Below are 13,168 nucleotides of genomic sequence, written 5' to 3'. Positions count from 1 at the left end.
TCCGCTATTGGGGCTGCCCCCGGGGCTTGGCGTCAGCCGCCAGCTAAGAATAGAGCGCGCGATGATCGCTCGCCCGTTTCAACTTTACGATGGCGCGGAAACCAAAGTCCATGGTCAGCCTCAAAAACTCATGGCGAGAATGGTATAAGTAGGCAGGTATGCGGCACAGTCCTTAACCAGGAGCTTGCCATCATTCTTTCTCGGATCAATCATACCTACTTCATTCAGTCTTTTCCAAAAACCAACACCATGCATTTCGCCACTGCTTCCACCGTCGTGGGCTTGCTGGCTGTGGCCGCCGCGACCCCGGCCAACAACCTCTTCGCCCGCCACGCCGAGTGCACCTACTCTGCCGTCCAGGGTGAGGTTCAGCGCGAAGGTGTAAGTGGTTAGAAACCCGAGCCCCGTGTTTTCCCCGACTTGGTCTAATCGCCTCGACAGACATGCAAGGTCGGATCCGGCACCGAGGCCGGCTACTGCGAGATCCCGGGCATGGAGGGCGTCTACGGCTGCGACTACGCGTGGCGCAACAATGCCAAGATGAGCGCCTGCGGCGAGGCCAAGAGGTCGAAATACGCTGTAAGTTTCTCTTGAGTTTGGATGTCGTCGATTCCATGGTGCTGATTTGATTGCTGGCATTAGTGTCAAAAGGACGGCGACCCCTGCTGGGCGTTCCAGTACATGGAGAACCCGACGTTAAGCATCATCCACTGCAGCAACAAGTAGATCTGCTGCTACAATTAGATGGTAGCGATTTTAATGAGAAACGTTTTGACATATCAAAATTGAATTCAGTGATGGATGTTGGTGCAGTGCAGGTCGATGACATCATGATAACACAAGCTCTATCTGCCCGGATTCAGCAGGCGGGGCCGGATCAGACCAGATCATCTTGCAAGTCAACGTTCCGCCCATCACGAGAACCAGCAACACCGAAAAGATAACCCGTTCATTGACCACAAGTGAGAGTTCCAATATCAGCCGTAATGGGATCTCCAAAAGCGAACCTGACACCGCTCTACTCCCTGCGCGTCTCCAAACACCAAATCCCCGCCCACCACCGCATCCCCAACACCTCGATCCAGCACAAGCCGCTCCTGCACTACCGCTCGGCCTTCACCCAGGAAAGCAGCACTGCTTCGGCCGTCGAGGCGCACCTGACCGCGGTCGGCGTCGTCAAGCCGCAGTGGCGCTACACCATGTACGCCACCACGCACTTCCACAGCACCACGCACGAGCTGCTGTGTATTGTTCAGGGCGGCGCCCGGCTCTGCTTCGGCGGCGAGGAGAACCCGGGCCGGGTCGAGGCGTCGGTGCGCGTAGGCGACGTGGTCCTGGTGCCCGCGGGGGTGGGACACCGTTTGCTGGAGGAAGAGGGCGATGAGGGGTTCGAGATGGTCGGCAGTTACCCGAAGGGATGCAGCTGGGACATGTGCCATGGCAAGGAGGGCGAGGAGGCCAAGGTCGAGGGCATCCGGCGGCTGCCTTGGTTCGAGAGGGATCCGGTCTATGGCGAGGAGGGGCCGGCGTTGGCTGTTTAACCGGGGAGACTGCAGTCGGTCGGTTGCTGCTTGGCGGGCGATACGCAATGCCACATGGAACGTCTGGCCTGCATCCGCCAAAGCCGGACTTACAGCACCTGCAGCGGGCGCCTGTGCTTGAGGTGAGCCTGGAAGCGAGCTACTCCGCATGCGCAGGGGTGTGCAATCAAGGCAGCGTCCTGTCGCTTGTGATCGGCCATTTCCTTTGCCTGGAGCGCAGTCTTGACTCTCACAAGTCGGCGTGGATAAAATAAGCTACGGATGAAACGCAATACATCCTTATGCTGGCCTTGATAGAGGGTAGAAGCGGAACCCCAAGGGTTGAGGGGCGTGTTATGCAGCCCATCAAGATAGTTGAAGCCAGCGTCAGCGAACACATGTCAAGTTCTTGATGCTGCCAGTGTCGATGATGGACAGTGTGGCCAAAGAAGGGGATTCAAGTGATGCAGCGAATTTATATATAAAAGGTCCAAGTGTTAGAGGATAATTACGAGAGAGTTGGACATAAGCGTAGTCTTTCCACCGGTTCGCATACCACCTCGTCGTTTTCTGCGATACTTTAGCCGAACTACCATGGCTGATACCAAGGCCGGACGTACAGAGACGACTAAACAGGGACTGCGCGAAGTACCACCTCCTTGTAACCCTTCATATCGCTGCCGGGCGCCACCAGTTCCAGCTCGAAGTATCCCTGGGGATTGGTGCTATACCGCATGAGCGTCCGCTGGACGGTCTCGTTCGTGTCCTGGTCCGTCCCCGTGTCCGAGCACGACAGCACGCCCTGGTCGTCGAAGTGGCAGGCCGGCTTGACGGCGCCCCCGACCTGGGTGATGCGCACCGCCGTGGCGCCGTAGACGGCGTCGGAATCCAGCGTCTGCGTAAAGTAGTACTCGTAGCCGCTGAAGACGCACATGACGTAGTTGTTCAGGCTGGCGGCGCCGTCCTGGGCGCCGTAGTACGTGCACGGCATGGCCTGGGCCCGGTCGCGCACAATGACGTTCAAGCCGTCTCGTCCCGTGTAGCTTTCCATGAAACCGATGTACGCGTCCGGCTCGTCCGTGGGCTGGAGGAGGAACGAGTGCAGCGTCTGCGTCTGAGCCTGCTCGACGACCGTCGATGTCGCTGTGACGGTCTCGCTGGGGACGGTGGCGGTCGGGCCCAGGCTCAAGGTCGACGTCTCCGACAACTTGACAGTGGCCGTGGAGGTGGGGCCGGCATGGAGGAACGAGGCGGCAGACGAGGTCACCGTGGTGGTGGCGGCGGTGGGGCCGCGGCTGACGGTCGAAGTCACGGTCGTCGTGACGGCTGCTGCGCCAGTGGGCTGCACGTTGAAACACGCGCAGCCGGCGAGGTACTCGTCCACGGATGTGCACGACTGCTGGAGAGAAACAGGAACCGCCACGGCCGTGGCGACGCTCCGGCGCCTCTGGACGGGTATGGCGCTCACTTTGTGCACAACGGGGGTCGTGGACGTGGTGGCAGTCTCGGTGGCCGTGGCTGTGGCCGTGACGGTATTCGTAACAGCCGAGGCTGGGGCCGAGTGCGCAGCCATGGCGGCCGCGCACTCAGAATACGCCACAGATGGTTTGTCGAGGATGCCGGCCGCGCGGAGACCAACTGCGCACTGCAGCTTGCGGCATGGGTAGCAAGCACCGGCGTTGGCGACAGCAGCCCAAGAGGCCAGGCCCGCGGAGACTGTGACGAACCGCATGGCGACGGTCGTGTTAAAAAAACAAAACGAATGTAAGGGAACGAGTGACAAGCCGAAACTTGGAAGAAGGGTTCACTTCCCCCGCGAGCTTGCCGGGAACGGGGTATTCTTATTTTCTCGGCGGTTATGTGTCATGCCCGGAGGAATATCGACTCCCGCCACCATTGAATGGCGAAGAAAAAGAACCGCTCCGCAGGTAATTTCCAGGGAGTCAGGCAGCCACTCTAGACTGCCAAGTACAGGTATAAGGGAGTAAGTGAATTGCAAAACCTCGCGATCGCAAAGCGGCTGGTCTTTTCAGCTGAGGAACTAAGGGGCTAAATACCTAGCTTGGCATTAGCCGGGCGATCTAGAATTCACCGTGGTTCATCATACCCCGGATTTGGTTCAAGACCCCTTGCAGTAGACGGAGGCTAAACCATCCCGTCGGGGTTGGCTCGACGACTAGCCAAAACGCATCTCAGGACGTGTTTACTTTTCGTCAGCCAGCTTAACTTTCTGCCGCGCACGTCCCTTTAAAGGGGCTAGAAGCATATGTCCGGTGACGGCCCCCTTTTTTTACATATCAGCCGAAAATTCAGCAGTGTGTTTACTTCGACCCTTTGGCTTAAAGTGAAAAAAAGCTGGCTGCCGTCGTCTCGTCTCTTCTTATTAACCGGCCAATCGGATCAACGAATCTCGGCTAAATAGTTCAGCCGACCTTAAGCCGGCTGATCCAGCTTTTTCTAGGGCCTTACAGGGCCTTATAAGGCGTAGAGGGCCCTGTAAAGGGTACTATAGAGGGTACTATAAAGGGTGTTGTAGAAAGTGTTAGAGGGTGCTGTAAAGTATAGCATTACTCGCGCTCGGTCCTCGAGCTAGCGCGCGTTAGCGTGCGTCAAAATTAGTAAGTGTAGCATTATTCGCGCTCGGCCGTTAACGTACCGGATAAACGCTGGCCTTATTTCGACGCCAGCACGGAAAGCGCCGGTAACGTCGACGAGAGCATCAGCTGGTAAGCCGGATCGAAAAGCTGGCTTAAAATAAACTGCTAAAGAAGTGCGTACGCGGCAAAAAATTAAGCTGGCTGACAAAAGGTAAACACGTCCTCAGTTGTTCCTATCCCATTTGTAGGCCCGATTTGTCCAAGCCACCCACTCCTGATCAGTCACGTCCATACATAGCTCAGCTTCGCCGAGACATTGGTTTCCTAGGTTCTTTCAAGCCAAATTTGGTCGTCTAGTTTAAATGACGCTGTTGTGCCACCCACGCCGGAGGCTAGGGATCGGCAACCGAAGATCACAACATCTTGCCATGAAAAGGTCTGGGGCCTAAGGCAATTTACTTGGTCTGGACAAAGATAGACAATCCCGTCTGGCGATTCTTTTCAAATCGGGTCCAGGGGCCGAGCCGATGAAAGAAGTGGTCAACTAGAACAGAAGTCAGGCGACAGGTCGGTTGACCTTGGTCGCCGACGTCCGTTGTCCCATGTTCTCCGGAGGCGTCAACCAAGGCTGCATATGCCAGTGCCTTTTTTCGGTGCAAAATCGACCGTGCTGTAGCATGTCTTTGCTTCTGACCATCCATCCTGGTCAGATGATAACCTGGAAGGATCCAAATCCGAAACGCGGCTCTCTGGATCGTGAGGCTCGCCCGTATAACAGTCACTCCTGCTTTCTGTCCGCCCTAATGCAAGTAATCTGACAACATATCTGGGCAGGATTCCCCGAACCCGCTGCCCACGAGGAGATAGATGTGCTGGCTTTACGGCGTGCATTCGGGGCGTTTTTGCACGCCAACGCTAACGGGACGCAGACTCGGCGGCAGGCTTTTCGAGACAGCGTTGTACGACATGGGCGCCCGTCGTCCGAAGCCATGACGTGGCGATCAGCTGGCAACGACGGGCGCTGTGTATCCCGCGAAAACCGGGCGGTTGCAGCTGGCGCAGCACAATCCCCACTGGTCCAGTCCCGGATACGATGCATTTTCTCGGGGCCCGTCAGTCACCGCCATGAGTTTCTTCTGTTGCTCGCATTCCGCCTGCATCTTGTGGGTGTTTGAAAGGAGATTCCGGGCCCGTTGATCTTGGCCTGATCGATGCTTAAGCAGATGAATCAGTCCATGCAGTGAGAGAGCGCATCTCTACCATTTGTTCTCGGGAACTGGATGAAGGTCGCCTATGGCTAGGATCAGATCTGGATAATCTTGAGACTCAATGGAGAGCCCATGTTTTGGCACCGGATACAAAGCTCGATATGCAACAGCAGCCCCCGCCCTGGGATTGGTTGCCCATCTGCGAACTAATCCGGCGGCGAGAACAACCCCCATCCCTTGCTTCGTAAGCGGAATGGGCAAGGTGCAGGATAGATAGCGTGTGGCAAACTCCGGGACCCATTAGGATACACTGTCGTCCTCTCTGGTAATATATGAAAGACGCAACCGTTGTTGTTCGACGACGCGATTCTTCTTGACTGCCACTTCTTTTCTCGACTCCAACATTATCCAGAACTCGGAGAACCATGCATTGGGCTGACTGGGCGAGCTTCATTGGTGGCTGCGTGGCGCTGGTCATGCCGGCAGCGGTGGCGGCAGCGCCTGCCAAACCACAGTGCAGCGGCACACCACCGTTGGGCGGCGGAATCCCCATACCGGCAGACTTTCAGGTGTTACAAGACAGATACCATGAGCAGATCATGGGGTCGCTGGGGGCGCAAGGTTGCACAAAAGACAGCATCGCCAAACGGCGGTCGTGGTAAGATTTTCGACGTTCTCAATCGCCTCAGATCGGGCAAGACGATCACACGACAAAGCACTAAAGCATTCAACCATCAGGGACGATCTGGATGATGACACTAGGAAAGATTACATCCGCGCCGTGCGCTGTCTGGCGAACGAGCCGGCACTCACGGACAAGTCGCTGGCGCCCGGCGCCGTCAACCGCCTGGATGATTTCACCTACATCCACATCAACCAGACCAACATCATCCATCAGTCGGTAAGTGACAAAAGCCCGCCTCTCAAGGTCTGTTAATAAGATGCGCTGAACAACGCCACTTCCCCAGGGCTACCTCCTCCCTTGGCACCGCCTGTTCCTGTGGCAGCTGGAAGAAGCCCTGCGCAACGAGTGCGGATACAAGGATTACCTGCCGTACTGGGACAACGCGCGCTTCTCGGCCGACCAGACCAAGTCGCGCGTCTGGGACGGTAACCCGGCCACTTCCTTCGGCGGCAACGGTGCCCCGCGCACACCGCCCGAGGGGGGCGGCGGCGGCGGCGGCCCGAATAACAACGAAAGCACCATCCAGCTCCTCCTGATCCCGGGTCTCGTCATCGACTTCTGGCTGCCCATGCCCCTGGGCACCGGCGGCGGCTGCGTGACGACGGGCCCCTTCGCCAACTTGACCCTGACGCTGGGCCCCGTCGCGAAACCCGCGCGAGACCCGGCCAACAAGTACGGCTACCTCCCGACGCCGCGGTGCCTAGCGCGGAGCTTCGACCCGTCCTACACGGGCGGCGCGTCGCTGACGTGGGGCAACGCGACGGCCATCGTGTTGGCGGGCGACATCGAAGATTTCCGCGCGGGGATCGAGCGGCTGTGGCACCGGCAGTCGCACACCTTCATCGGGGGCGACGGTGCGGACCCCTTCTCGCCGACCAACGACCCCGTGTTTTATCTGTTGCACGCCCAGATCGACCGGCTATGGGCCATCTGGCAGGGCCAGGACTTGCAAGCAAGAACGTACGCCATCGCGGGCAACCGCACCTTCTTCGGGATTCCGCTCGATTACGCGCCGGAGGTGCCGCCGTCGCTGGCGACGATGGACGATCCGATGGAGATGGGGCTGGGATTCCGGCCGTTGACGAGGGAAGGCATGGCGACGACGGAGCTGGGGCGGTGCTACATTTACGTGTAATGGGTGCAATGTCAATATTCATGGTTATCTCGAACAGCTATACGACCATTCTGGGCTGGGCGGCCTCGTGATGATCAGGTCAGGTGGTTTCAGGAAGACTCGTATTGACAGTAATAAATGGCCTCGATCATGAACACAGAGTTTCCGTCTTGTCAAGCTCGCTATTTACAATAGACTTACGGGGGAGTCAGCGTTGGGCATGCAGTATCATTACTTGGCGTCACGAAATAACACGAAGTGCCGGATAGCTTCCTCGTTCTCGCCCAACGGGGTACGCATGCAAAGCATCGCTTATTCAAGTGCCAACGGGCCAGCGTGATGCCACTATTGGTCGTATATCGTATATCTATATCAACGGACCAAGCTCACACGGCGGTAGCAGGGCATCATACCGGATCTTCGGGATCTGCCGTCCGTATGAACGAGCAGCGCGGTACAGCCCGAGCCACGCGACACAGCTGCGCCATCCAGTCCATTATCCCTCGATACCCAGGAGGTGGGGACAAAAGGCGGACAAGCAGGCCCGGCGCCGGCCATTATGCGACACACAACTTCATAATATAGATAAGGGACCCCACACGTAGCCTCATATTAACAGAACTCGCAAGCTTCCCATCCTGCCGTTGTGACTGGGCACCCGGCTATATGCCAGGGGGGGCCGACTTTAGCCGGGCGGCCACTAGTATCTTGGTACGTTGCATTTTCTCGGGAGCTGACAGGTTGACAAGATGCCCGATTAGGCAAGCCAAGAGATCTCCAGATCCGGCTGCTCCATGAGTGTCGTTGCGGAACTACATATGTCGTGCCATTCGTGCCCCTTTGCTGCAGATCCCTTTGACTGTTTGCTCTCAAGCCATGCTTTGAACTTCTTGTCTTCCCAAAGCCTGTTCTAACTGTTTGGCCACCACCTTGTCAACATGAAGTCCGCGACCCTCACGGCAGTTTTCGCCTCGTTGGCTTCGGCTCACTGTATGTTTGTGCCTGCATCATAGTCAGATTGGTTGCTAACCAACCACTCACAGACACCTTCCCCAAGATCTCGGGCACGAGCGACTGGGCCGTCGTCCGCAAGACCCAAAACTGGCAAAGCAACGGCCCCGTGACCGACGTCTCCTCGACCGCGATCCGGTGCTACCAGCTCTCCGGCGGCGCTTCCGGCGTCGCCAGCGTCCAGGCCGGCGGCAGCGTGACCTGGAACTCGAGCCCCGGTTTGTTTCATCCGGGCGCCATGTCGGCCTACATGGCCAAGGTCCCCGCGGGCGCCGACGTCAAGACCTGGGACGGGAGCGGCAGCGTCTGGTTCAAGGTGTACCAGGACATGCCGTCGAGCGCCAACGGCGGGTACAAGTGGACCTCGGAGGGCCAGTCGAGCTTCTCGCTGCCCGTGCCGAAATGCCTGGCCGACGGCGACTACTTGTACCGCATCGAGCACGTGGCCCTGCACGGCGCCTCGAGCCCCGGCGGTGCGCAGTTCTACATCTCGTGTGCGCAGGTGCACGTCTCGGGCGGGTCGGGAGGCAAGACGCCCTCCAACCTCGTCGCGTTCCCCGGCGCGTACAAGGCCTCGGACCCGGGCCTTGCGGTCAACATCTACAACACGGGCGGCAAGACCTACCAGCCTGCAGGGCCGAGCGTCTTCCAATGCTAAGGCGGGCGGTCTTGTTGAGGCGCAATAGTTGACATGTTGGGTTGCGTCAGGATTGAGTGAGCTTCTAGTGCATATTTCGTTAGGTGGTACACGATGCGGGAGAGCATGGGTTAGTGTTGATTTGTCGGTCCTAGTAATCAGAACAACTTCACTTCTCACTGGCACATGTTGGCAATCGCAATTGAGGCAGGGTGCAGTCATTCAAGCTATGCTGACAAGCCCTCGGGGTCACAGAAGTCATAAAGTAGCCCCATTCCGTTATTATTAATCTATGCTCTCTGGGAGCCTGATACTCGGATATTCGATGGTACAAGGTATGGTATGGTTGGTTGTGTGGCTGTATATTTAGAAAATCTTTGGGTATATACATACAGCTATAAAAAAATAAGACAAGCTTAATGTGTTGGTTGGTGGTGTGGTCATTCAAACGTAAGTTATAGGTAAAATGCCAGAAGATTGGCAGGATCCGCAGGAGGAAGACGGTTGGAAAAAGACGCCGCTTTTGAAATATTCTCAGATCTCTTAGTTCTCGCTGGCATCCGAGAAGATCTCGTCGGCATCGGTCTCGGACTCGTCATCCGACTCGGGCAGGGGCACCTCGGTGGCAGCGAGCTCAGACGCCATGTCCTGCGCAACGGGCTCGGCGACGACAACAACCTCGGCTGGTTGCTCGACGGGCTCAGCAGCGGCAACCTCAACCTCGGGCTCGGGCTGAGAAACGACGGGCTTCTCGTCGGCAGCCTTCTCCTCCTCGGCAACCTCGGCGGCAGCAGCGACTTCGGGCTGAGCCTCGGCCTCAACCTCGGCCTGGGTGGGCTCAGCGGTCTCGCTGGCCTTCTCGGCCTCCTCAACAGCGGGCGCATCAGCCTGCTCAGCCTCGACCGCGGGGGGCGGGCTCCGCGGCAGCGGCCTCCTCAGCCTTGTTGGCCTCCTCCTGGGCAGCCGCGACAGGCTCCTCCTCCTCCTCCTTCTTCTTCTTCTCCTCGGGCTTCGCGTCAGCAGCGGGGGCGGCAGCATCCTCCGGCTTGGCAGCAGCAGCGGCAACGCCGGCCGCCGCCATAGCCTGGGCCGCCTTCTTTCCTCCCTCAACCGACACGAACGAGGCCGTGATGCGGCGCTTCCGGGGGACGGGGGCGGTCTTGTCCTCGTCGTCCTTCTCGGCCAGGTTGGCCACGAGGCCCTCCATCTTCTCGCGGAAGGACTCGTCGTAGTAGCTCATGACGCCCGAGTTGCGGTGGCTGGAGCGGGTGGTGTCAATCGACGTGCGCGGCGTGGAGGTGGCGTTGTCCTTGTCCCAGGTGGCGGTCGACTTGAGGCCGACCGAGGACATGCGGCTGGTGGTCGAGTTGGACCGGCTCAGCGGGGGCAGGCGGGGGCCGCTGCTAGGCGCCGCCGCCGAGCTGCTCTTGTTCTCGAACATGGCCAGCTTGTTGGACACGCTGCCGGCCTGCTTCTTGAGCACGCCGACGTCCTTGCGCAGGTCGTTCGACTTCTTCTCCTCGAGCTCGCGGATCCAGGCCAGCCGGTTGCCGGCCAGGCCCTTGGGCGACACTTTGCGGACCGGCGCGGAAGTTTGCGGGGTGCCCAGGGCGTTGGAGGGCGGCGGCGCCATGGGCGCCGAGGTGATGGACTTTTGCCATGCCTGGATCCTGTCCACGGGGTTGGCCGAGGTGCTCCGGGGCGCCTGGATGGGCCGCGTCGCGCCGGTGTCTATCCCGCCGCTCGTGGACAGGGCCGCCGAGGCAAACATGGAGTGGCGGTTGTCGGGCGCCAACTTGGACGCATTGGACCAAGCCGACGGAGGCGGCGCCGCATTGCTCTGGCTGGACTGCAGCGAGCGCCGCTTCTGGGCGATGCTGGACTGTGCGGGGGGTGGCATGGTCGGCCAAGTCGGCGACGGGCTCCTGGGGGATGATGTCCTTGGGCTCAACCGGCCGGCCGCGCTCGAGGATGGAGTAGGTGGCGGCGTGTGTGGCTGGTGGTTGCCGCTCGGGCGTTGATGTTGTTGTTGGTGCGGTTTGTGTGGTGGTGGTGGTGGGCGCGGGCGATGTGGGGACGGGCTTGCGCGCAATAGTCTGGGCGTCCGCCGAGGCTGTGTTGTTGGTGCTGCCCAGGTACAGGTGCGTGTGACGACGGCGGTCCTGCAGGCCCGAGTCGAATTCGGCCTTGGAAGCAAACAGGTCGGCAATGGGGGTAGAGGAGGCGGGCGGCGGTTTCGGGAGCGGCTTCTTCTTGAGCTGCTCCGGATCGGGCTTCTTGGGCGGCGGCTCCTGTTCCAGCCAGCCCTCGGCCAGGCGGATGCTCTCGAGCTTGGATATGTCGACCTCGAGGGGCTTGAACTCGATGGTGGTCTCGGCGGAGGGGGACTTCTGCTGGCTCCTGTTGCGGCCGAGCCGGAAGACGGAGGGCGCCCGGTCAACATCGCCGATCTGGGCCACGGGCTGGGAGGGCGAGACCTTGCGGTTCTTTGTGATGGTTCCATGCCTCATGAAGCCCGACAGCTTCTGCGCAAAGGGCCGCCATGATGGCTCGGTTGCTGTTGCTGTTGCCGTCGCCGTCGCCGTTGCCGATGCTGATTCGTGCTTACCTGCCATTGGATGGACGGACGGACTGGCAGACAGGCGACGAGGTGGATGGTGGTTGTATGGCGTTAGATCGTTACTCAGAGCATTAAAAGGGCGGATGGTGAGAAGCAGCCAAGTCGCATCCTAGGCGAACAATGGACGGGCGGGACAGGCAGGCGAGTTGGTATGAAGAAAAGGATAATCCGATTGGTGGACGAAAGCGAAAGGGAGGATAATGGATTACAATGGCGATATTTGCTTTGACACACACACACACACACACACGGACAATAACAAAAGAGAGAGGAAGAGAGAGGAAGAGAGAGGAAGAGAGAGGAAGAGAGAGAGAGAGAAGAGAGAAGAGAGACAAGAAAGTGGGTGGAATGGAATGTTTGGCAATCAATCGATTCACGAGTGAGCAACCACCATCAACCCAGCAGAAAGGATGCGATGGATAGGATGGACACCGGAATTGATAGTAGCAGGATAAGGGTTCCCCCGTGAGATGAGATGGGGAGATCACGTGGCGGCAGATCAGTCCGTAAGCGTAGTGATCGTTGATGTAATTGCTTGCAGCTTGGTCTGAATGGGTTCGAGTGAATCTGTTCACTCTCCGTGGCGTTCGCTTTTCACTCTCGCAGGTATTGCTGTCAGCGCGGGCATGAAACTGGCCCCTGGGTTTCATATTAAAAATACCACGACCAACCCAAACTTGTACAGGCAGAGACGGCGCCCCTTAACTAACCCCTCCTCGGCATGACCCCCCCCTTCAGGGCCCCCCTAAAACCAACTTCCCAAAAGCGAGCCATAGCTCCTGGTGCCTGGCAGCTCGAGGCACTGGCACTGGGCATTGCAGTCCCGCCCAGCCCAGCCCACAAGTGGCATGGCCTTGCAGTCACTCGCTGACATCTCCACCATCCGCATCATTGGTCAATCCGTCCATCCCAATCCCATGCCGACGCACCCAGCACGCGAGACACATGACTCTGTGCAATTGCCGTTTTGGAATTGTGTTTGGGCCTGCGTGCTGGCCGGTGGCTCAGGCCGCTTCAAAACAATCAACCCCCAGGTCGCATGGCCGGGCATTGGCTGACGCAAAGTTTCGCCAGTGGCTGTCCATCGTCGCAAGTAACGGTAGCGACGGGCTTAGGATTCCCGCTTTGATTGTTGTTGTTGTTGTTTTGTTTTGGCTTTTTTTTTTCTCTCTGTCGTCCAATGAGCCAATCCATCCACTCCGGTCGGAGCAAGTGCAAGTAAACACTATCCGCTATGTACTAGCACACGGTGGAAATTGGCTCTCTGGAGTGTGCGCCAATGTGATGTGGCCTGTCGCAGAGCCAAGGACGAATGTCCAGATCGAGTCATTCGTTCGTTCGTGCCGGCATCACGAAATGAGGTCCTGCAGGCTGCCTGGGCTACCGCGTGGTGCTAGCTTTTTCGTAGCGGCGTCGTCGTCGGCCTTTATGATTTCCGCGGCACACGCACAGTGGGTTTCGACAACCCCTCCTTTCCCTGCTGGGGCACTAGCCTTCCTACTGTGCAGTAGGCAGAACGTCAGGGCCAAGCAGAGAGCCAAGCAGAGGGCCAAGCAGGCTAGGGACCACCCTACGGCCTTCTGGAAAATTGTATTGAATAGAGCATCCCGGTTGCGTTACCCGCCAAATCCGCATCTCGATCCAGTTCAGCCCTTGGAGGACCCCCCCCATCACGAGCCCTCGTCAAGTCGGCCTGCCCGACCCTCACAGCTGCCTGCAATAAGTATGTGACCCTGTCGCGGAATGTGTAACCTACTACTGCGAAATGCCAAATGC

The 13,168-nt window shown here is 58.6% G+C and overlaps 6 protein-coding genes across 6 annotated transcripts; 4 read left to right on the top strand and 2 right to left on the bottom strand.

Moving 5' to 3' along the window:
- Positions 1-249: 249 nt before the first annotated feature.
- Positions 250-726, top strand: PG986_010347 (uncharacterized protein; the record flags this gene model as incomplete). Its single annotated transcript, XM_066846569.1, has 3 exons — positions 250-381; positions 442-579; positions 643-726. The coding sequence occupies 3 exons, from the start codon at positions 250-252 to the stop codon at positions 724-726; spliced, it is 354 nt and encodes a 117-aa protein (XP_066696060.1).
- A 260-nt stretch (positions 727-986) lies between these two features.
- Positions 987-1,541, top strand: PG986_010346 (uncharacterized protein; the record flags this gene model as incomplete). The annotated part of the gene is made up of 1 exon (XM_066846568.1): positions 987-1,541. One exon carries the CDS (start codon positions 987-989, stop codon positions 1,539-1,541), a length of 555 nt encoding a protein of 184 aa, XP_066696059.1.
- A 607-nt stretch (positions 1,542-2,148) lies between these two features.
- Positions 2,149-3,252, bottom strand: PG986_010345 (uncharacterized protein; the record flags this gene model as incomplete). Its single annotated transcript, XM_066846567.1, has 1 exon — positions 2,149-3,252. One exon carries the CDS (start codon positions 3,250-3,252, stop codon positions 2,149-2,151), a length of 1,104 nt encoding a protein of 367 aa, XP_066696058.1.
- A 2,498-nt stretch (positions 3,253-5,750) lies between these two features.
- PG986_010344 (tyrosinase) lies at positions 5,751-7,145 on the top strand (the record flags this gene model as incomplete). The annotated part of the gene is made up of 3 exons (XM_066846566.1): positions 5,751-5,983; positions 6,064-6,226; positions 6,294-7,145. 3 exons carry the CDS (start codon positions 5,751-5,753, stop codon positions 7,143-7,145), a joined length of 1,248 nt encoding a protein of 415 aa, XP_066696057.1.
- Positions 7,146-8,062: 917 nt separating this feature from the next.
- PG986_010343 (glycoside hydrolase family 61 protein) lies at positions 8,063-8,793 on the top strand (the record flags this gene model as incomplete). Its single annotated transcript, XM_066846565.1, has 2 exons — positions 8,063-8,114; positions 8,168-8,793. 2 exons carry the CDS (start codon positions 8,063-8,065, stop codon positions 8,791-8,793), a joined length of 678 nt encoding a protein of 225 aa, XP_066696056.1.
- Positions 8,794-9,315: 522 nt separating this feature from the next.
- On the bottom strand, positions 9,316-11,387 carry PG986_010342 (uncharacterized protein; the record flags this gene model as incomplete). Its single annotated transcript, XM_066846564.1, has 3 exons — positions 9,316-9,669; positions 9,743-10,654; positions 10,692-11,387. 3 exons carry the CDS (start codon positions 11,385-11,387, stop codon positions 9,316-9,318), a joined length of 1,962 nt encoding a protein of 653 aa, XP_066696055.1.
- Between the last annotated feature and the right edge of the window lie 1,781 nt (positions 11,388-13,168).

Source organism: Apiospora aurea (genome assembly GCF_038362705.1).
Source record: "Apiospora aurea strain CBS 24483 chromosome Unknown utg000007l_segment0_segment0, whole genome shotgun sequence".
Classification (NCBI taxonomy): domain Eukaryota; kingdom Fungi; phylum Ascomycota; class Sordariomycetes; order Amphisphaeriales; family Apiosporaceae; genus Apiospora; species Apiospora aurea.
Note: the sequence above shows the minus strand (reverse complement) of the source record. Positions and strands in the feature narration are given on the sequence as shown.